Source organism: Eleginops maclovinus, chromosome 10 (genome assembly GCF_036324505.1).
Source record: "Eleginops maclovinus isolate JMC-PN-2008 ecotype Puerto Natales chromosome 10, JC_Emac_rtc_rv5, whole genome shotgun sequence".
NCBI lineage: Eukaryota > Metazoa > Chordata > Actinopteri > Perciformes > Eleginopidae > Eleginops > Eleginops maclovinus.
The window spans coordinates 15,849,678-15,872,479 of record NC_086358.1 but is presented as its reverse complement, the minus strand read 5'-3'; the positions used below and the strand labels follow the sequence as shown (position 1 = coordinate 15,872,479).

Here is a 22,802-nt window from a genome sequence, read left to right as displayed (position 1 = left end):
GCATTACATTTTCCTTGCTTTAATTCTTTTGTTCTCTTCATACATTATTCTTGTTAAAATATTTCAGCATATTATTAAACAAAATTCAGATAGTTTGGTCCCATTCAAACTGTAAAACTGTCATTGTTACTGAGAGCAATGATACGTATTATTTGGCAAAGATCTGATATAACAAAATATACAACAGAGCTTTAATATGAGAGCTATTTGGGCATTATCCCCATAAAAAGTTGCACAAAATGTTTCTTTGGACATCATAAAAAACTATAAAATAAACTGTTCAACATAGGGCAGATCTACCTGCTATAAAACACATTAAAATGATTATTTTCGGCACATAGTTACCTTTAGTCCATCTATTGTCTTTTGGAAAACTCTCCCTTACATTAGGCAAAAGCGGTTTATGTAACAAAACTTCCTGAGTAAAAAAACAACACAGAGCTCGGTGTCTGCACGTCTAAAGATTTGTTACATCTGAAGGAAGTTCAGGAGGTCCGGTCTGATAACACGCGACTGTAGCCAAGAATGCAGAGAGGCATTGTTACATTGAGACAATTAAAACAAACAGCGAGGGCTGTGTGTGAGTGTGTGCACGTGGATTTCTGTCAGTTTTCAGAAGGCACTTCCATTATTGTGCAATGTTCTGCAGTTGTGGCTGCTATTAAATAAAGAGAAGCAGGATAAAAGTCTTTGGTCACTGCTGTGTGCAAGAGTGAGCATGAAGGTGCAGCAGGATGCAGCATCCATAATCAGCTCCTCCATATGTGTCGCCCTTTGACCTCCAGGGATCCTGAAGCTTGTTCGCACTTTGGTTACAGCATTGATAAACTCTCCGGCTGATGGTGGTTGGATCCGCTGCTCACCTCCGTCTTGTGTCCAGAGGTGGAGAAGCTGTTTACCCCTCCTCCTCCTCCTCCTCCTCTGGACAGCACCATCAGCGTGTCCCCCGACATGCCCCCGAACTCGAAGGCAAAAGTCCCGTAGAAAAGCATGATGAGCATGCAGTAGATCCACTCAAAGATGGCGGAAGCATGCTGCAAGGCAAAGCTCTCCTGGCAAAAGAAAACTCCACCTGAAGAGTCAAGGGTTAAGGAGAACAATGGCTAAACAGCAGGAGGTAAAATCTCTCTCTCTCTCAGGAATACAAACACTAAACAAGATTTATCAATGTCTTAACTTAAGGCATCTCCTTTCTTATTTTTTATACCGTTTGATTTAGGGAAGGGATGTAAGTCTTGTTGTTTATTCTCCAGCAGGGGGCCACATCACACAATTTACATACATAACCACTGACCACTGGTGGAAAGTTACTAAGTACATTTAATCAAGTAGTGATTTTAATTTATTTGTATTTATTTTATTGATATTTATTGCCATTTTCTATTTACCATTTGATTTTAATCAGAATTTGTTTGCTCTCTACTTTAGCTCTGCTTCCTTTGTCTTTAATTTAATTAATGCTTTAGTTTAGTGTTTCTGATTGACTTTTTGTCCAAGATTTATTTTGGCCACCCGTGCATTTATTGAAGTGAAAGTATTGACACATGGCAAATAGTCCCAGGGCTGATTCGTACATGGGTCCTCTGCACATGGATTTAACCCCATCAGTTTTTGTGTTCTTTTATTTCCTGTACCCTGCTATTGTTTTACTTGTAAAAGCACTTTGCTTTTGAAGGTGTGACAAAAAGTGAAGTTATTCAACACTGTGGTATTACTATATCTCTATCTTTAGACATTTAGGGGAAATAATCCTCTCTGAAACTCATGTCTATCTACAATTTCTGTTTCTTTTAATCATGATGTTTTTAACTGATCTCATAGCTAAAAACTCAAGAAAAAAGACCTTCAATGTTTAAAAATCAAGCTAAAAATATAAAATGTTAGAGGGAACACAGAATAGGCTTCATGTGGGCAGGATACTGAGCACCAGAGCAATGAGGCCCAGCAGGGCCATCCCCACTCGCAGGTGTCCTATCCGGTACTCCTCCTGGGTCTTAGCCAGCCTGTAGGTCAGAGCCGACTGCAGACACACAAACAACATGCTGGAGGGGAAGGCCACTCCAGCCCCGACGTAATGGAGGACTTTGGCAAAATCCACCTGAAAAAAAGACACACAAAAGACAAGTTCAACTCCTGCACTGAAACAATGTAACCTCAAGGAAACTGTTTTAGTATTATAAATCATAATCTGGGGAAGAATCAAGACATGCTGTGTTATAATCTAGGTGTTATCTTTCAACTTTGCTTAGTATTCTTAAGCGGAATGACAGAAAAAACTCATGCAAACAATACCCGGCCTTTGATTTTCCGTCCCTTACTTATGTTTCTCTCGTCAGCTGAGCTACACTATTCTTAATTTCTTTCTTTTTTACATTCTTTCTTTTGTCTTTTAAGTAACATCATGGCTTCACAAATGTTGGTCAGTTGCCCACTTGGAAACATCTCAACCACTATTACATACATTGCCATGTCGTTTTATTCAGACATTCAGGATGCCCAGATGATGAATCTCTATGAGTGTATTAATCCTCTTATTTATCCTATAGCGCCATGCAGTTCAATTTTTCTTTTCTTTTTCGAAATATCACTACAACTTTTAAACACATTCATGGTGCCCAGACGCTGAATGCTAATCTGCTGTAAATGTGTTTTTGTTGTTGAAATAGTGCTTTGTTTTCACATCCAATCAAACAGTGATGGCAGGACATTGATTATCGGACATTGATACCCCCACAGTAGCTGAATGACTTGTTAATCATTCAAACAGTATTTAAAAACAACCACTTCTCTTTGTTCTTTTGCAATCTAAACTGAAAAGATAGCCATTAGCAATCTCTCACAATAGGTACATAGGGATGACAACATTAGCATTTAGCTAAAAGCACCACTGTACTCTTAGTTTTGTTCTCTTTTTGATATTTCCGAGATAAACGCCTTATGTGGGCTGTATCATTTTTTTTGTGGCTCTCTTGTGGGAACACACAGACACTGATGACAAAAACACACACAAAAAGGGTCACCGTGACCCAAGAACAGCACTCAGGGTAATCACTGCTTCAATATCATGTGACAAAGAACGTCACGGAGCAAGATCAGACAATTTGCACAATAAGATAAGAAAAAACTGTAATGAGAATTTACAGAGCCAACAGGATCTTCATTGTCATCCATCACACAAAGACACAGAGTTGATTTGAGCTGATAAGAAACATGTGAGCACATCTCTTCTTCATTCACTATTTTTTTTTAAAATACAGCGCCAGAAAAAATAAGAGACCACTCCAAATGTTTCTTAAATCTTTATCTCTACATGTATTGCAACCATTCCAGTGTCTGTTGAATACCAACACAGAGAAAAATGGTCAGTAGTTTATAGAATACAATTTTTAAAAAAAAGATATTGCTGAAGTGGTCTCTTAATTTAGTGCACACATTTATTTTCATATGCAGCAGCTGGTATGAGGATGACATGGCCTGAACTGCAGGTTTGGTGAACGATAGAGGTGGATTGTGGAAGGCATCACAGCTGTTTAGGCTGTGTAATTGCAGGGAAGAGCAGGAAAATGTACCTTCCGCTTGATTTACACAGGCTGCTTCCAGCAAAACCAGACTGGAAACGCTCAGGACTCAAAGGAGGCGTAAGATTGGTTTAGAATTTAAAATGCAATTGTTTGGATGATATATGCCATTCCCTATATCACGTTTTTTTTTTTTTTTACAAATTAATTATTTAAAAAACAAGTTGACTAATTATTCACATCATACTTTACAAATGAAAGGTAGTTTAATAAAAACATTTAATATTGCTGTATCATTAAAGGGACCCTATTATGCTCATTTTCAGGTTCTGATTAGTATTTTGGTTGGTCAACCCTCAGAGAAATCCCGCCCCTTAGTTTATCATGTACAATGTGTTGGAGCGCAAGTCGACAGGAGCACTAGTGTTTTGTAGTGATGTCACCATATTAGGGAAGTAAACAAAGGAGTCCAATGGAGGCGTTTTAGATGGGGGAGTATGTGGGAGAGAAACTCCCTCTGGAGCCTTGGCAGTCCATTTCCATGCACAAAAATGTCACAGCCTGGTCCTGGCTAATCGCCCCTCACCCTCCCCTGAGTTGCTTCCCTGCTTGTTAATCACCTGCCTGGCCTCAACGAGGTTCAGCTGTCCCTAATCATCCCTCTTCCCCAGTGTATATAAGCTGTGCTGTTGCCTTGGTCAGTGCCAGTTTGTCTTGTCTGTCAACCAGGATGTACTCCAAGAGGATTCCCAGTGTTAGCCACAGTCGTAGCATTTTGCTGCCTTTTCCAACCGACTTAGTTGATCCTTTCTTGTTTTATAAAATTAGTATTTTTCTACCAACTTAGTTAGTGGGTTTTTGTTGCTTCTGTTCGCCTTTTTGGGACTTTGTCTGCATTCTTTTGCCCTTTTTGATTAAAAGATTTGACTAAGACCCCTTTTGTCTGGTTGTGCTTTATTTTCTTGCTGATGCCAGTGGTTTTTGCCTGATACAAAAACATATACAACACACTACAGGAATATGGTCCCTTCAACACATGATATATATTAATGACCCAAACCATAATATGTGTGGTAAGAGACTTTATGATTTTCCACAAAAGTGGGGCCTTTCTCAGCTTGCAGGTTAGCCTCCTTCCTCTCAGATGTGTGGGCAGCCTGTACACAGCCTGAGAGCAGATAAAGCATCATTATTATGACCTCCTCTTTTTCTTTCTCATGGATTTTGACAGCTCGGAAGTCAGAAAATTACAGTGAGCAAATCAAACTGAAAATATAAAAGTGTGAAGGGCAAAACTAGGCTTCTGGTAGTTATTAAATACATGGGGTCTTGTTTGTACTTATGCTGAAAGTCCATGTATCTTTGTTCAGTATGATCAGAAATTGAATGTCTTTTTAAAACTGTTCATCAGACAAAACAAGTCATTTGAAAACTGGTTTATGGGAATTCTGACTCATTTTAAAAACGTTTGACGGACAAATATAACTAGATTGCACTCGGAGAGCCCAGACCTCAACCAAGGCCAATAGTGCATTCACATGCTCCTTGGACGGTTTATTTCCCAGAGTTTCTAGGTCGTTTACTGAAAATCGTGCATAAATGAACTTTAAATCATAATATGGGGATAAAATGTACATTAGGAACAACATGTCTTGTAATTGCTCATCAACTTATTTCCGATGTGTTTCTGCGGAATATGACATAAATCTTCTAACAACATTTCACTGACTAATTTTTCTAATTATTTCGAAACCACATAAAGGGATCACAAACACTCCATCTCTTAATGAAAGTGAAAAATAATAATGTATGTATCCTGCTTAATTTGGATACGCTCCAAAATGAAATGGGTTCAAAAAACATGACCTCCTCGGGGTTGGTAAAAATAAAATACAGGCAATGATCCAGAATAAATATGACACTGTCAGACATTGTACAAAAAACACAATTTACTACTAAGGGAAATAAAAAGGTCTTATATTTTAAGAGGTTAAAGATGTGGACAAATTAACACCTAACAAAATCTAATGCTGTTCTTCTTTTCAGCCTATCTTTGGCAAATCTCATTCAAGATATCATGGGACTCAGATTCAACATAAAAACTTCATCCTAATGTAAACAGTGGCCCTTAATGTGTGTGTGTCTATGTGTGTGTGGCTGTTTATTGCTCCGCAGATGGATGGAGCACATTGATACAGTAAATAACTCCTCAAGGACTCCTGCCATGTTTACTCTGTAGTGAAACACTGAGGTTTATTATGTAAGAGAGCAGGGGCCGGGAGGAGGGCCCCTGCAGCCAATCAAAGAAGAGAAGGAGGAGGAGGAAGACCACCCTTAACCACAAGAGGGTGAGCTTGATGATGGAGCTGTAGTTTCAACTGTGCTGTGTGTGCCCCAGAACTTAATAAGAGGGGCCCAGACGTGTGCAGACAGAGCAGGGGGGAATCTGAGAGGGCGTGGAATTGCACAGACCTCTGACCACACTCACATGTCTGAGTATTACCTTATCATTCATCTGGGGGAATAAACACTAAGCTTAGTGGTTTGGTAAGCTTTTTATACACTATTTCCCTAAAGAGATGGTGGAGAACAAAAACCCCGCTAAAATAGGAGAGTATTTTGAGAGGTCAGATTTTAGAGAGAGCTGCTGTCGTGAGTAAAAATAATGGATGTTTCCGTTGATTCAGACCTGATAAGTTGGTTCCGATTGCTGTGTTGCTACCACCTGGCTATTTTGAATAAACTTGTTTGTTTGCCCCGACTCGCTCTTCTTCCATCATTTTGAACCCTGTGTAGCCAGAACGCTCACTCAGATCCATTAAACAAAATAGTCAACTCTAAAATCTGAGTCTGCATTACAACAAACAACAGCTGTACAGCTTTCAAATAAATGCAGTGGAAAGAAAATAAACTGCTGCAACTATTAAGTGCATTACTTGAGTAAATGTACTTTGTTTCTTCCCACAACTGGCATGTACATAATTCCCTTGTTATTCTCACATGCTGAACACATGGCAAATACCCAGTTACATGTTCAGCAGCAGATTTAACACAGAGCCCACCTGAGGCTAGGAAAACTCTCATCATGATGATGTGTGAAGGTGTGTTGCAACATGTGCATGAACATGTGCTGTAGCTCTTCTCTCTGTCTTTAGCTCAACAGTTTTTTAAAAGCAGCAGGTACAAGTCAGCAGAAAAGGCGACCCTGATACTGAGCTTCCTCCAAAACAAATGCTGGGCGTTTATCATGAGAGCGTCTTCTTGAACTCTACTTCTTCTGAGTGTACCGAGGACAGGAACACAGACACAGACAAACAAGGCTTGTTTTTAAGAATACTACCACAGAGAGGCCTGCCAGACAATTTCCCGACAGAACAAAGAGAACATCAAAAGAGTTTTTTTGGAAGGATTACAACATGCTGAGAGCCTGCACACATCAGAGGCTCAGCCAAGCCTTTAAAACCAACAGAAACACAACATACAGTGTGCACTCAACAGCCTGCTAGTTCGTGGATCGATTGATACCTTAGGTAACACTTTAATACAAGTAGTAAGACTAGTTTTGAGTATTGATATTGTCATCAATTGGATTGATTCCATATAACATTGGGTCATGTTTTATGCAAATGAAAAGCTGTTTTAGTTCACTCTTTGCTTCTTTGCTGCCATTGTTTGCATGCATTGATTACATTGACAGCTCAAATAATTGATATAAATATTCAAGTGTTACTGCTGTTACTGTTACTGTTTTAACATTCATGGAATTAAGTTATTAACATAAAACGTTAATAAAATAAATGCCTAAACTTAGTGTTGGGGAAAATTATTCAGTGGCAATTTAAGAAACCTCTTAATTATGCCTTGAAGTCATGAAATGGTCCATCTGCAGAACATAATCATTGATTTTTCATAATCAAAAAATATTTATATTTGCGGTAAAATAAATGATCCTCTGTGTTTCTTGGTATCAAATCATAATCACATGTTGTGCAATTTGAATCCTCTACTCTGTTGGGATAAATCCTGTTATTTTTTAAACAATTTGCTATCTGTTGAAAAGCATTTATGCCTATGGCACAAATTGACACAAATACCTTTTCTGTCGTTCTGTTCATGAAATAATGATGAAATATCTGTAAATGACTGTGTTTGTGCCACAAAGAGTTCACAGCAGCAGGTGGATAGTGAAAAGTGTCGGGAAATATTTAATATGTTTAACCTTGTGTTCCTTTTATAAGGAGCCAGGATTTGCTCAGACGTGCAAAGGTTCTATCCATTAGCTCGGAGTACCTGTATGTTTGCTAAAGGGAAGCAGAGCGACCCCGCACTGTTATTAACTCCACAATGCTGGTTACACAGAGTCCCTCTGCTTCCAGTTGCCATGGCGCTGACCCATAAATCATGTCAAGTCTTATCTCAGCAGCAAGGTCATATCGAAGTGTATAAAGTCTCGGCACAAGTAAAAAGCATTGCATGGGGAATAAAGAAGTATTTTAACCTTAGTATTTTCACAGTATAAAGACCACAGAATGCCCCGCTGACTGTCATTGGATACCCCTCGTCTACTCCAAAAGATCAAGGATCCACCTCGATTTTTTCCCATTTGTTTCAAAAAACACTTTTTGGAAATTAGGAAAGAAACTCATTTTGGGAAATTCAGCACTTTTTGCAGAAAGGAGATTTATTTATAAACTCACCTGAATGTCTTTATAATATGGATTCTTAATCTTCTCTTTTCAGCTCTTCCATTGCATGCTCCAACTTATTTTTCCAAATTTGGAAAATGTAGACCATAATCATGATCTTCTTTCTGTATGTCTTTGACTCCCTGATCACTAAAAACTGTAATGAAGGACTAACATCATCCAGTCTTTAGGTCATTAAAAATGGTTTGATGTTGAAGTATTTTCCTTCTTTTTAATCTAGGTTAAGCATTAAAAAAACAGGGTCCATAGTGCCACATTTAACAAAATGTCTTGGCAATGGGTCCTATTGTTGTTGAAATATGTCAATGTGAACCAAAGGAGTGGACCTACTGATACAGAACACAGAAACAGGAGGATTCACAAAAAATGAACTCTGCCATAGCTAGAGCCACATCGCTATTGAGGCTTAAAACAATGAAGAAGCTGCTTTTAAAACCCTATTTTTTCATGATTTATTTGTGAACCTGGAGCCATTGTGCGCCAGAGGTGTGGGGGCCAAGACAAGTTGGTAATCCACATTGTTAGCTTACCTGGAAGTTTCCCACCATGATGAGCCCTGCAGCACAGATCCATGCAGTGGAGAGGCCGGCCGTGTTGAGAATGCAGTTCTGGTGCTTCTCGATCACATGAGCGTAACGCAGCAGAGCAATCAGCATCACTGCAGGAGCAGATGGAGAGAGAAACAGATAAGAAAGATAAATCTCATCCTGCCGTCTGGCGATCACATCTGGCTTAAATCTTTCAGCAACTTTGCCAATCGACAAACTAGATTTCAGATGTTTATAGTTACACTGTCCACTGTGCAGTATCTTTGCATACTCAATAACTTTATATGTTTCCCCAGCGTAGAAATGTATTTCTACTGAATGTTTAGTGTCATATCACTGACTACTAGGTCTACATTTAAAAATATATATTTAAAAAGAAAAGCTCGCACAAACTCAACTGATACAAGCCCATGGTGTGGTTTGTGTCTGTATAATTTCTGTACTGTTAATGTAAAATATAAACTTAATAAATGACAAATTTGCTGACAGTATCAGGATGCAGCACAAAAAGGAACAAGGTCAATGTTGTATCTGATGCATTAAGTTTCAATGCTGCAGATTTCAGTGTGAGCAGATTCCTGATGAATGTTTATTAATCTGCTCCATCAAAGCCTCACAGCAGCTTCAAGTCGCTCTACCAAACGACCACCTGATGCTCATACCGCTCACATCTGGTGCACATCACGCAGCAAAGTACAGACAGCGACTGTTATGATGTCCATAGTGTTACTCGGGCAGGGAACCAGCAGCAGGCAGCTATAAAGATCTGCTTTCTGATCTTCTCATGTCCACTCACACCACACCTCAGAGTTAAAACAAGCAGCCTCACCAACATAAACGCAGTATTGTTTATGAAACACAATTTTTTTTAAAAAGGAGGAAAGCTTTTGATGTTAGGGAATTTTCCAGAGTGAAAACTGGGCAGACACAAACTTGGAATGCTAATGCTTTATGCTAACACTAGTGCTGGTGTAACGTTTACCATGTTCACCATCTTAGTTTAGAGTGTTAGCATGCTAACATTTACTAATAAGAACATTACAGAGGATGGGTGGACATTCTGATCTGATGGCGCTAAAGGAAAAGATCACTTAAGGTAATACCGTTCATCCACTTAAAACTATTAGTATGAAACTCACAGTGTCTCAAGAGAAACACCCACCAAAGTCAATGGGGTTCATCCTCTAGGGGTCATGAATATCTGAATTTTAAAGTAATCCAATAGTTATCATGTTTTTGCTCAGGCTTCTTCCAGGGCTAAAGGCAACTCTTAAGAGGATGATGTTTTTTCTTAGTTTATTGTGCGGTGTGGACCTTGTGTTGTATTGATGGAAGTTTACAGAGCGGTGTATTGTGCTGTAACAAGCCTACGTGATCAGCAGCACTTAACATTTCATTCAAACACCAAACCCAGTTCCTCTATAATGCTACATCAAAAAGCAAGGGCAGCGCTTTTCAAACAAACACTGTGTTAGAAAAAAAAGTGTTATCTTTTCTTTCTGGGAAAAGGAATGTCTGACCATTACCTGATACATTTTACTACATGTCAAGGTTCAAATACAAGACCTTAAAAGTTATTTAAGAGTCTAGGCATATTAAACTGAGTGTGGAAACCCCATACAGGCTCCTAAACACTGTGTGTGAGCAGAGATCAAGCTCAAGACTTACAAGTATTAAACTGTACTTCTGATGCAGCAGTGTGTCACCCCAATACTGTGAGTACAGGCTTGTGCAAGTTTGTGCTATCACAGCTTGGTTAAAAAAATTTTGACCTTGTCTTTATACTACTGGGGAACCTTGTATTAGGATTTGTTATTAGCATTAGGTATAATAATAACATTCACAGTGTTATTAGAGCTGAAAATCCTATTCAGGTGACTATGCAGAAGAGCAAATAGTTAGCAGAATGTGTGCACCAGGCCATGAAACAGTTAACTGTACAGACAACACCAAATAACCAACATATTTCAGTGTGTAACAGTATATCAACGTCATCTAGTTTATTTTCTCTATTATTTCATCTCCCAGTTGTATCAGGGAGTAAAATGGAATTACACTTTATAACATGTTGTACCTTCTGCATACCATCAATGCCAGAATACCATTGGAAGCTTTGTTTAAAAGGTGCAGTAGTGCATTTGGAGTTTAAAGCTGCCAATATGCTTGCTCAGAAGTGTTTCTCAGTTGGCTTAATATCTCAAAGCGGGTTTGAACTTCCCTCAGCCCTCTTTTTTGAAAGTTATTTGTTACCTTTCCTAAACAATCAAGTGAAACACTATAAACGCTTTCCAGAAGAGATTCCCTGAATCTGCATTATAAGACGACATCAGATCTTCAGGTGTGGCCCTTAAGACAAGCAATAAACTCTGTTTTCCAATGTGGTCAGATCTTACAAACTAGTTCAGTCTGATCTGCGGCTGCAAAACTTGGCATACCGAGAGAAGCCCCCTCGCTCCATTGGAAACAACATTCTTGCCCTCCGTAATGTCAGAATTCCATGTTGTCAACCTGTACATTAAAAGATTTCAGTGGACAAAAGTTCACAGAGGGTATATAGTCGTAAAATTAAGAAAAGCACATACAAAAAATGCATGCACCACCCTGAAGTAAATGACCCATATAGACGCTTTAAAATAGTTTTGGCACATAGCAGAGCGGAGTAGTTGCCCTCATAGTCAGAGGGTGAATGCTCATAGGTAATAAAAAAACATGGAGGGGGTGAGGCGGGACCTGGCAGTGGATTGTGGGGAACAGAGACTTAGCTGGAGACGTCGCAGCTGAGAAAACAAGCCAGAGCGCACAGAGCTCCGTTTAACCAAGAGTGCATGTTGGGTAAATGTGTGTGGAGGCAAAAAAATAAACCACATTTCTATGAGCACAACCGTGTGTTGATACTCACCCATAAAGGATCCAGTGCTGCATATGAGGCTGAAAAAGCAGCTTTCAGGTGGCAGGGTTCCACATTTACTGCAATGAAAACACAGTGGAGAAAGGTGGGGGGGTTGTTAGTGTGGGCTGGCTTACACACTCAGAAGGCTAAAGTGCAAGTTCAATCAAGTTCCTGCTGAGTTAATATTATATCTGCGACCTCCATGTTCCTTCCATTACTTTTTGGATTCTGGAATTCCTTAGAAATATTCCTAAAAAAGCAACGTGGCCTTATATGTGTTCTGACTTAGTCTGTGGCACGTTTTCTTGGAAAGAGATTAACAGGGAAAACATGTCTATAAATGGAAAACATGCTGGGAGGTTGAGGAAAGAATGACACTGAGATCTCTATCTACAGATCAAAAAGCACCACTAAACTATTGGAGACATGCAGAATATGTGTCTAACAGTGGGAATCTTAAACCTGCTGTTCATTAATCTGGAAGTTGCTGTCGACAGGGAGGGAGGAAAACTATCTCTTGTTTACATTTTGTGTCTCAGTGTGGCGACATTTCAAAGAGCGGTGCAGGATCCACTACACAAAACAAAAAGCTCTTCTTCCTGTCGAGGTGAGGAGGTTAAAGACTGCAGGCCTCAGGCAGGCAAGTGTAGGCTTATCTCCCAAACTCTGCCCCGCAGCTGCTCCAAGACGACTAGAGCACCAAACACAGCTCTGTTAGAGCAAAAAACTGCACTACCCCGTATTTTGGCTGATATGCTTTTCTTTAAGTGTTAATGATCGCTTGCATAACGTTACATATATAATCAGCCATTTCTACGATGGCTGACGGGGGCAAACGTGCTACAATGTTCCAAAACATTTCCATTAGCAGATAAAAATGAGCAGAAGCTTTAGAAACAAAGCAGATATAAAAACGTTCCAAATGTTCCAAATAAAAAAATTCCAAAACACTTGCAAATGAAGAAACATCTTCATGAACTTGACAACAAATGCACTGGATTTAGAAAACATTTACATATTTGATTAAACATCTGCATGGTTTGCGAAAAGCGCTGTATAAAACACACTGGAAACACTGACACTAAAAAGTGATGCAACAAGCTGGAACCGGAGTGCTTGTTGTTGTTCAGGATTCCAAAGTTGGCCAACTGTCACTGTTGGCACAGTTAGCCTGTGAGCCTGCTAGCTTACAGCAGATCTGCAATAATACTGGAAGTAAGTGATCACATTGCTGAAATGAGCCAATCAAACTTTAGAAACATAAGAGGTAAATTCCAATTGAACGTCAACAAGCGCTCTGGTCCAAGCTGTGTCCCCTAATGACCTACCATGCTATGATGGATCAGGCCCATCCTGATCCAGGAAGTGGTTACACCCTACACTCCAGCATGTGCTCACTGCCAGTTTGAACAAGGTGCCCTTTAACTGAAACACCTGTTTGCTATTCTGTTTCCAAAATGGTGGAACAAACTCCCCATTGAAATTAGGACAGCAGAATACCTTGCTATTTTAGCTGCACCTTGGCCCAAAAAATAACAATTCTGTTCATAGCGCTTTAAAATGTTTTCGCTTATTGAAAATAAAATTGAATTTTTTTGCAATTGTGTTGTTTTTTTTTGTTGTGGAATGCACTTATTGCAAGTCTTTTGGACAAAAGTATCAGCTAAATCTAAAGAGATACAACTTTGCTGGTTTAGAAGAGTTTGGTGACATAGCAGATCGTGGGAATTTGCCATTTCAGTTGGCTCCTTATGTTAAGGGCTCCTTCAGAGTGTATCATAAAACAGGATTTTACTAGAAGGAATTATCCTCCAGGTCTTCCCCTCTTCAAAACAAACCAGAATAACGCTGGGAGAAATGCTCAATAAAGCAGTTTCTCTGATTACATAAGGTTCAGATATCATGTTGCACTGCATGCAAAGCATTTTCCTGGATATTAATTAACTAATTGACGCAGTTAAAGGGAAGTAGGGAAGGGGAAGAGAAACACTGTTGCTTAGATTAACACTTTGGTTCAGTACAGTACAGTACAGTTTATAACCTGGTATTCCGAAGTCAATGCTCAATGGGAAAGAAAAGTATTTTTTTCTGGTGGCTGAACCAACATGAGAAAATGATTACATTGACTTGTCTCCTTAATTGTATTAATTACTTAATGTATACGAGTATAGGAGATGAAGATTAAGATAACATATGAATAACAGTGAGGCTGGTACCGTTACAAATATAAACATGTGACTCTAATTTGATCTCCTTCACTTCAGACTTCAACTTAGAGTAACCATGGTGCTTACTGTATTTGGTCTGGAAAAATATATATATAAGATTCAGACTGATGAATGTTCTTTTGCAGCCACTTAAATGTCTTTTATTTCATATTTCGTCCATTACTCATACTAGTTTTTTTTCCCATTATCACAGACTTGTGTGCCAAAGAAAACACAATGTTCTTGTTTTTCTATTTAGGTTAAGTGCTTCAACAAAAAAATAGTTTAAGCAACAAAAAAAAAGCAAAAGCACAACGACCAATCATGGTCAGAAGAAAAAAAAAACAGACCATATAAATGTAACTAGTTGAAAACCACAGACCACAGTGAGGCAAGCTGCTATTTCCCCATCAGTGGATACCCGCCGCCACATGATGCACACAACATGTGTATTGTTGTGTTATTATTGTTATGCTGAGAGAGGAAAAAAGGTCCTCCTCGGTCAGTTTCGTCACTGTGGCTTCAAGAAACCACCCGTCTCGATGTCAACACTGTTCTATTGTTCGGTTCAATGAGGATCACATATAGGAAACTGACATCTTCACTATATAGGAGGAGTTACACAAAACCAGAATGAGTAAAATACTTGTGCAGAGGTGGGTTCACTGACCTGATGAGTGGTATGTTGTCCAGGGTGCAGCACAGGACTGGACCCCTCTGTAGTGGAAGCTGCTCTTCACATGACTCATTGTACAGCCTGTAAACACACACAAAAACTCATGGTGAAAGTTTACTTTACTTTGAGCTAAAATATTTTTGAATTCACCTAAAAGTTAAACAAAAAAATCCCTATTTCAAGTTTCAATAGTGCATAATGGATCTGATGTAGGCAAATGTGTTCAAAGTCTGTAAATGTTTGAGCCTTAAGACGCACTTTTGGAACTTCATGACTCAGGATCTACGTAAACAACTGTATAAAATTAACCCAAACCCGAATGGAAGTGTTTTGGGCCGTTGTAACACGCTTGTTAGTTAGTTAGCACTTGTCGGCTACTGTATATATTATCATATGGAAGTCATTTATTTTGGTACCTGCACTGCAAACAGCCTAATGTTGGGCAGATATTGACTTAAGCATTTGTGCTGATAAGGTTTTTGAAAACATCTTGACATGTGATAACTAATCCTTACACATTTTCCTTTGGCATATTTATGCCTTTTCTGTGGGAGCAGGGAAGGTAGTTTTATTCCAAACAGGTACGTTTAATCCATGTTTAAGTTTCACATTCCACAGACTATTAGGAGTTAAATGCATCTGTCCTGACTCGAGTTTGGATTCTTCCCATTTTGATGCATTTGCATTCTGAAACTTAAGTTTACTGTAACTCCCTTCATACACCCACACAGTGTGTCTCTCCCCTCATCTCAACATTTGCCCCTGCAGCACTGTATCTTCTTCAGCTCCAGCCCAACATCTTCATCTCCCCATCTCATGCCTCACTATGTTTGAATTAAGACTGACAGGAAACAGGGAGCGAGGCACAAAAACAAGCCTGCAATAAATGACCTTATTCCTAAATCAACGCTGCTTTACTCGCCAGCTGAGAAAGATTTTCCTTCCACAGTTTTCACAGTTTTCCCAGTGGGCATCTGCAAGTACTTATTCACAATCAGCGACTGCTTTTTGTGTGTTTTGAGGCACATTAACAGGAAATGAGAATAACTCCTCACTACTCTATAAAAAGCTTTTTTTCCCTCTTGATTTGGGCCCTTCACCCAAACTGAGCTGATGTGTTTCAGACCCAGAAACTGATCTTTTTCTCCAGCTTTAATGAATACAAAACGCTAGCATCCTGTTTTGGGGTAGATGAGGGAAACAACGTTTTAGAACCATGATGTGAATCAGTGTTTTATGATTGATCTGACCAAAGAAACATAAAGATACATAAACTAAACTTTGGGGGGTTTTTTGCCTACCAAAATAGATCAAAGATGTTGAAAACGCTGGTATGGACACCATGTTTTCACATGTAGTTTGATTGATATTGATTAACTGTTTAGTTTATAAAATGTCGTAAAAATTGTAAAAAAAAATGTCAGTCCTAGTTCCTCCAAGGATGTCCAATCGGATGTATTTAAATGTTTGTTTTGTCAGTCAATAACCTAAAGATATTCACTTTAATGGGATTTTAAAGAGAAAAAAGGAAATCTCCATATTTGAGGGGCTGAAAGCAGCATTTTCTGACATGCTTGGATTAAAATAAACAGCGTTTACAATCAATTGAATATCAAAACAATTATGAAATACTTTTCTCTCAAGATGTAATTAAGATAAAGATAATATGTTAAGGTGATAAGATAGTTGTTGATCTTTTCCAAGCATTACAATCTGATTCTTGGCTTTATCTGGCTCACTGCTTGAATGTCCTGTTACAACTGAATTTCTAAAGAGGTACAGTACACGGTAGTGAGTAATAAGTTCCATGATATTAAATGCATCACTGCCAGTACTGACATCCTGAAGCAATGTGTGTGCATGTGTGTGTTTCGTACATACCAGTTATGGACAGGACAGACATGCTGGTTGTACAGGGACATCGCATATCTGTAAAAATAAAAGGATAGAAGAATCTTTGGTCAAAGAACTGAACAGGAGGACACAAAATGAATAACTTAAAAATAGATACAATCATTCAAACAAGAGCTCCAGTCCTAAAACATCACTGTCATTATTATATGTTTCTTTAGAAAACAATAAATATCTTCCACTTGGGGAAAAAGTTCTGTTTCACCCATTTAAATGAAGCACCTAAAATATAGAGCAGCATTCATGCTTTTCAGGGCATTTAAGTGCAACTTACTTTTGTACTAGCAAAACATATGTCACATGAATTACCACAATGTAGCATTTACACACTGAGGCCACTTGTGTTCGTCACACATGTACACACAGAAGCAGCTGGCTGTTTATTAACTAAGGCTATGATTTTAACCTGCACTCTGACGTTATAGGAGCTGCTGTTGCTTCTCAAATCCTTTAAAGGTGTTCACTCTACAATAAGCACCCACACTAAGACTAAGAGCAAGTTAAAAGTTAACTAAAATGAAACCTAACGAAAAGTTTACTCGTTATTTCATGTTTCTCAACCAGTAAAGGCTGAAATTCAGAAGTTCAAGGCTGCTTGCGTGGCTGTAGACTGACTTGTAACAAATTCACTAATCACTTACAACGGCATGACTTGCTTGAAGTGAATATATCTGCGCTTGCCTTGTTGTTAGGAGTTTGATTCTCTATGTTTTTGCACTTATTGTAAGTCACTTTGGATAAAAGCGTCAGCCAAATGAAATGTAATGTAATGAAATGTTTCTCTGATGTTGTCAACGTTATCTGAGGCTTAAATGTATCAAGACAAAATGTAAGAGATCAAATTATGAAACCCTCGCATCATGCCACAGATAAGATACACTGAGTGAACACACAGAACAAAACAAGCCCCTGATAAAAGCTACTGTAGGGAAACGTAAGGTTAGACATGTAACAGTTTCAGCGCCTCTATTGAACGCTGATAACAGGAACAGGTCGGGAGAATTGATTTGCCTTAACCTAAGAGTGATGAACTTGTTGAAAGGAGCTTTTGGTCTGAAATAATTTACATGGCTTTGGTTAAAATGTAAAAAAGAGCAATGTTCCTTGATTGTTTCCAATGAAAACTTCAGTTGCAGTTCATGCTTCAGTTGAGTTTTTGGGGCAACAGAGCATTCAAAGGCACCAGCAAACAGGTGTCAACGTGTCGGAAAAACAAAGCGAGGGGGGATACAGACTCCTCTCTGACAGGAGAAAGCTTTGGAGACCTGGTGTGAAAGATTCTCCCCCCCCCCACTTTGTCAAGGTGTGAAAGGCTTCTCACAATAGGAGACTGTGTCAATGCACTCACACCGAGGGGAGAAAGGAAGAAGAAGACCAGAGACAAAAGACACATTCACACAGAGTAGAAATAAACTTAACGTCTCAACATCCTTAAATCTGCAGCAAAAGTGTGTATGAAGGTGATTAAAGACAAAACAATTGACCACAACTGACCACAGATTTGTGGTGTTTATGTTCTGTGGAATGGCATTATATGTCACAATGTCATTTTCTGCAACTAGGGATTTATCAATGAAAACAATAAAAAAAGACAGAGTTTGTTGGCATTGAAAGTAGCATTGGATCATGTGAGATCAGCCAAATTATCCAGAGGTCTCCTATCCTCCCAAAGATACATACCGAGGGATTAAAATGGGTAAAAACAGAGAATTATGCACTTGTAGGTTAAAAATCTGTGTTTCTCTAACATTTTTTCTCAGCTTTTATTCTATGATAACTTAAGAGCAAGACATCGACTGAATGTATATTCTCCAAGGCACCGCCAAGGTGGTATCAAACCCTATTTCCCCCTGGGATATGTAACGTGTTCTCATTCTGCTCTTGAGCGAGGCACAAAATCTTCAACTGCCCTTGATGCCTAACCATTAGCAGCCCTGTCCTTTTGACACCTCTCCACTAATGCATATGTATGGGTCCTGTTGCTGCATGTGTTTGTATTTCCGGTGCTGCTTGGAAAATAAAAAACAAACTGAGGATTGAATTTCCAGTTGAGGGATATAAAAAAGTATTTCTTCTTCTAAATGTGAACTAAATCTAGAATAGAAATTCATTAAAATGATCAAATGCCGAAATGTTACACTACTTTGTGGAGGAAAGCAAACCTGTAACTTCTGAAAAAGTTTCATTAAAGGGTTACTGCAAACTAGTATAACAAATGTCACAAATCTGATTCATTTAATTAGAGGCATAAGAGGGCCAAGACTGAGTTAGGAATAATAGTTCTATACTTTACAAATCCACTTATTTGCTTTAGTGCAGAGAGTAAGAAGAACGATGAACACCACTCTCATGTCTTTACAGTAAAAATAAACCTGCAGCTTAGCCTGGTTTAACATTAATATTAAAAACAGCAAGCATGGCTGTGTGTTGTCATCACTGTGAGGCTGCCAGGCAACCAGCAGAGACTGTTAAACCAGAAGTTGTTTTTATTACACTTACTGGTATGTGTACAGATTAAACAAACCAGTGTTAATTTGTGAGCTTTTCAGGGGCTGGTAAACTCCCTTAAATCTCCATTTAACACCTTCAATGTTAAACACACAGATCACTCCAGAAGCTGAACTCTCACTCTGTATCCATGATGCCTCAGTGTTCTGCATTCTTATAAATGTAAAGATGAAACTGGATGTGTTTAAAATGGTTTTAACTACATTGGCTAGCATCTTAACTGCATAATTTTATCTCTACCAGGTCTAAAACTAAAAACAAGGTTTCAATTTGACATTTATCGGGTTAAAAAAAGAAGAACAACGAGACTTGCAACACTGACAAGTTTGGTTGTAAATAACTATTACAATAATTTCCCCCTTTCATCAGAGCGAGAAACACTAGCTGAGCATGGCAACATGTTTGTAATTTAAAAAGTTATATAGCAAACTAGATTTTCTTCAACAGAAAATTTGAGGGGTCATTTTTGGGAGAAATATGTATATTTACTCTTTTGCAACAGTTAAATGACAACGTTTGAAGTATAAAGCTGAAACCAGCAAGTGGTTAGCTTAGCTTAGCATAAAACTACCTCAGTTTTTGTGATTTGTTATCAAAATAATATACTATGTTTATAAGTGAGCTTTAAAAGGAGCTTGTTGGCAGATTTTGCTAACTTTTTAGTGCCAGGCTATCTGTTTCTCCCTGTTTCCGGTCTCTATGCTATGCTAAATTCACCCCTGCTAGCTCTAGCTACATATCTAACATACAAACATGAGAGCGGTATCCTTCTCCTCATCATACTTTTAGCAACAGTGCAAATAAATGTATTTTTAACTTGTCAAGCTTATCTTTCAACATAGTTGATTCTGCGCTGTCAAAAACACATTTGTGGTACACACTGACTGACTCCCCTCACAAGAGCAGTTTATTGGCAGCGTGGAAAGCAGCTCTCAATTTAAGCTGTTGTCGTGCAGGCCTACAGATGTGACTGCAGTGGGAATAAGTGCAGATGAGGGGACACGCCGACCAGACAGGCCGAGAGGAATTTCAAGGGTGACTCTTCTCAGGCACAATCGCAGAATAAACAGAAGGACGTTATACTGTCTCTTTCCAAAGAAGGAGCCTGTTTTAAATTCATGAACTTTGTACAGACAGTTGAGGTCATCATGACCGCGGCAGGGACAATAGGTAGCCTCTCTAACCAGACTTATGTAAAGATAACCTGAGTTCAAGTTTGTCTACAAAAAGACTTGTAAGGAGCAAATGTTTATGTATATTTTCACAAGTTCTGAGGCACTCACACAACCCATATCCCAGTGATGGTGAAGACAGGCAGGCTGATGGGGAGGATCGTCCACAGAGACATGATAACCACCTGAAGAGGGCAAAAACAATATTAAAACCACATTAATCAGTATAAATAGCAATAATAATCTGGTTATGCACTTTTAGGACATCGCAATATAAGACTACTTGATCCATTGTTTCATAAACACAAATGTGGACAGCCAACAATGATTTTACACATTTAATGAGCTATAATGACTGACATTTTTTGTTTCAGCTTCTTAAATGTAAAATGTTGCTGTCCCTTGTTGGATAGTGTAAAAGCACTCTAAAATCTAATATCAAAAAAGTACAATGGAATATTTCATCACTTTTGAGCAGCTGGTGGATTGGAGCTACTACCTTATATAATAGTCGAACTTTATAAAAAAAATCATCGTTTGTAAAATTAAACTCAATCCTGTGGAGCAGAGGTACAAAGTAGCATAAATTTGGTATACTCAAGTGAAGAATCAGGACCTCACAATTGTACATAAGAACAGTATATGAGTAAATGTACTTGTTGTTTTATTTTGCCTCACTGATCAATGTAATTTGATCAGTGATCAAACCAATTGTGGTTGAGTGCTGTGTGAATGCAACAAGATCAATACGCTGACAATGGGCTGCTGCCAGCTCCCTGTACGTTTACCATTACTGATTGATCTACTCAGAATAAATTAAGCTGCAGACAATGCAGCCATGAAAACACCTAAACATACTGTCCCCCATTAACCTGCCCGGGGACCCAGGGGCCTGAGGGAGCTCCTCTTAGCCCCCTGTTTCTGCCCCTCTTTTACAAGCTATTACCTGGGCTCAGGTTCACTGGGTAGCAGTCATTAAAAACAAATAATTTGAGGTTCGACTTATATTATTAGCTTGGACTGCATGTTGCGTTAAAGTCTTTGGGAGTAACCTGCATGTTAAAAAGGCTTTGCTAGATGGGTATCCAGACATTAAGCTAACACCAAGGGGTCTTGATGTGATGTAACGATGTGGTATCGACAATATGTTGAGCACAGAACTGAAGCCATAAAGCTCTTAAGAGGGTTTTGGTATTGAAGAAGAGGTCAAAAGCAACAACCAATGATTATTTCCATTATTTTCATTATCTGGGGTTACATTCTTTACTTATCAATAAATTGTTTGGTTTTAGACCTCATAAGGAAAACAAGTCATCAAACTGACTATAAGAAACTGAGGATAGTTTTGTACAATTAATATGGTTTGTGTTCAGTCAATCTTATGGTTGAATTCACTTTAAAATAAACAAAAAATATTAAGCGACCATAGACAATAATTCCATGAAGTGTTGAAGGCAAGTTTCTACTAATTTACTCCTAAGTTTTTTCTCCAAAGTCAAGATGGAATGTTTATCAAAGTGGAAAAATTATACAAACCCTTTTTAAATCACAGTAAGAAATACTTAAATTTGAGAAGCTGTCATTGCCTTAATTGAAAATGTAATTGTTGTTGGATTAATTTATTGTTGCATAAAAACCTTGAAATAAAAGTGCTGCCTGCAATTCCATTCACCTGTCAGTTTGAGAAAATAATAATAGTAATAATAATGAAAATACATTTTTAAAAAAAGAGATTGCATGTTCCTTCCCGTCGGTTTATTTAAACACACAGGAAATTCTGACCATCATTTATTATACTTGTTGAAACTACTATCACAACTAAAACCAAACAAACAGGGAAGTTTCTTTTTCCATTTTTTTAGTCTCCTCTGGTTTTACTGTACAAAAGCTGCTTGTTTCTTCCAGTACTTCCCAATTACTGTCATTACTTCAGGAACATCTGCATGCAGAGGTGCAGTGAAGGGAGTTGTCCTACCTATGGTTTGTTCCGTGGAAAAAGTCTTCAGGCTCTCCTCTTCATCTTAGCTCCTCGAGGGAAAGTTGTACAAAGTCGCTGCTGATCTGAGCTCCTCTGCATCAGCTGCTGTGACTGGTTTCATTGTCAAAAGTATGACAGATATGATGCCGATTGATCCCCTCAGGATGTTCCTTCATCTCACACTGAGGCTGTTCCGTGTGCAGCCTGATGGCAGTGATCCTCGTACACACACAGCAGCTGGATACAGGAACACCAAACTCCTCCCAGTAACACACACTCACATGTTGTACTCCTCTAAATCCAGATCTGACAGTATGAACTGTTTTAAATACCTTTTTCATTTCAAGGTTAGACAAATTAAGATGTTTTTGCATTTAAATAAAAGTTTGTATACGTTTCTGTGAAGTGTTGGGGCTTTCGTATACTTCATTCACTGGTTGTAAGTGTGCGATCAGCTGCAGGTGTTGTTGTTTTTTCTTTTTTCTTGTTTTGGATTATTTTTTTATCCTTTTTCTAGTTCTTAGAATCAAATTTCACGCCCGGATTGCAGAATAATCACACACACATAACTTCTTGGACGCTATAGTTTTCTATTACTTCCCAAAGAAGCTCCAAATGTTTCCAGGAAAGCGGGATATGGTGCATTCATGTCTCCCTCAAAAAGCTCGTATTTTTGTGTTTGCAGTGG

At 38.6% G+C, this 22,802-nt stretch overlaps 1 protein-coding gene across 1 annotated transcript; it reads right to left on the bottom strand.

Moving 5' to 3' along the window:
* Window positions 1–3: 3 nt before the first annotated feature.
* Window positions 4–22,802, bottom strand: LOC134870910 (transmembrane protein 150A-like). Its single transcript, XM_063893429.1, has 8 exons — window positions 22,112–22,802; window positions 20,248–20,321; window positions 16,427–16,474; window positions 14,540–14,626; window positions 11,672–11,739; window positions 8,755–8,882; window positions 1,921–2,098; window positions 4–1,072 (listed from the first exon to the last, which is right to left on the bottom strand). The coding sequence occupies exons 2-8, from the start codon at window positions 20,310–20,312 to the stop codon at window positions 813–815; spliced, it is 834 nt and encodes a 277-aa protein (XP_063749499.1). The 5' UTR covers window positions 20,313–20,321; window positions 22,112–22,802; the 3' UTR covers window positions 4–812.

Bases quoted from the DNA above. Each gene is read 5' to 3' on its own strand.
- LOC134870910 (XM_063893429.1), bottom strand. From the start codon at position 20,312: ATGTCTCTGTGGACGATCCTCCCCATCAGCCTGCCTGTCTTCACCATC. The intron at 16,475-20,247 runs GTGAGTGCCTCA...TTATTTTTACAG, and splicing joins ATCACTGGGATATGGGTTGT to ATATGCGATGTCCCTGTACA. The intron at 1,073-1,920 runs GTATCCTGCCCA...TTGACTCTTCAG, and splicing joins CCTCATTGCTCTGGTGCTCA to GTGGAGTTTTCTTTTGCCAG.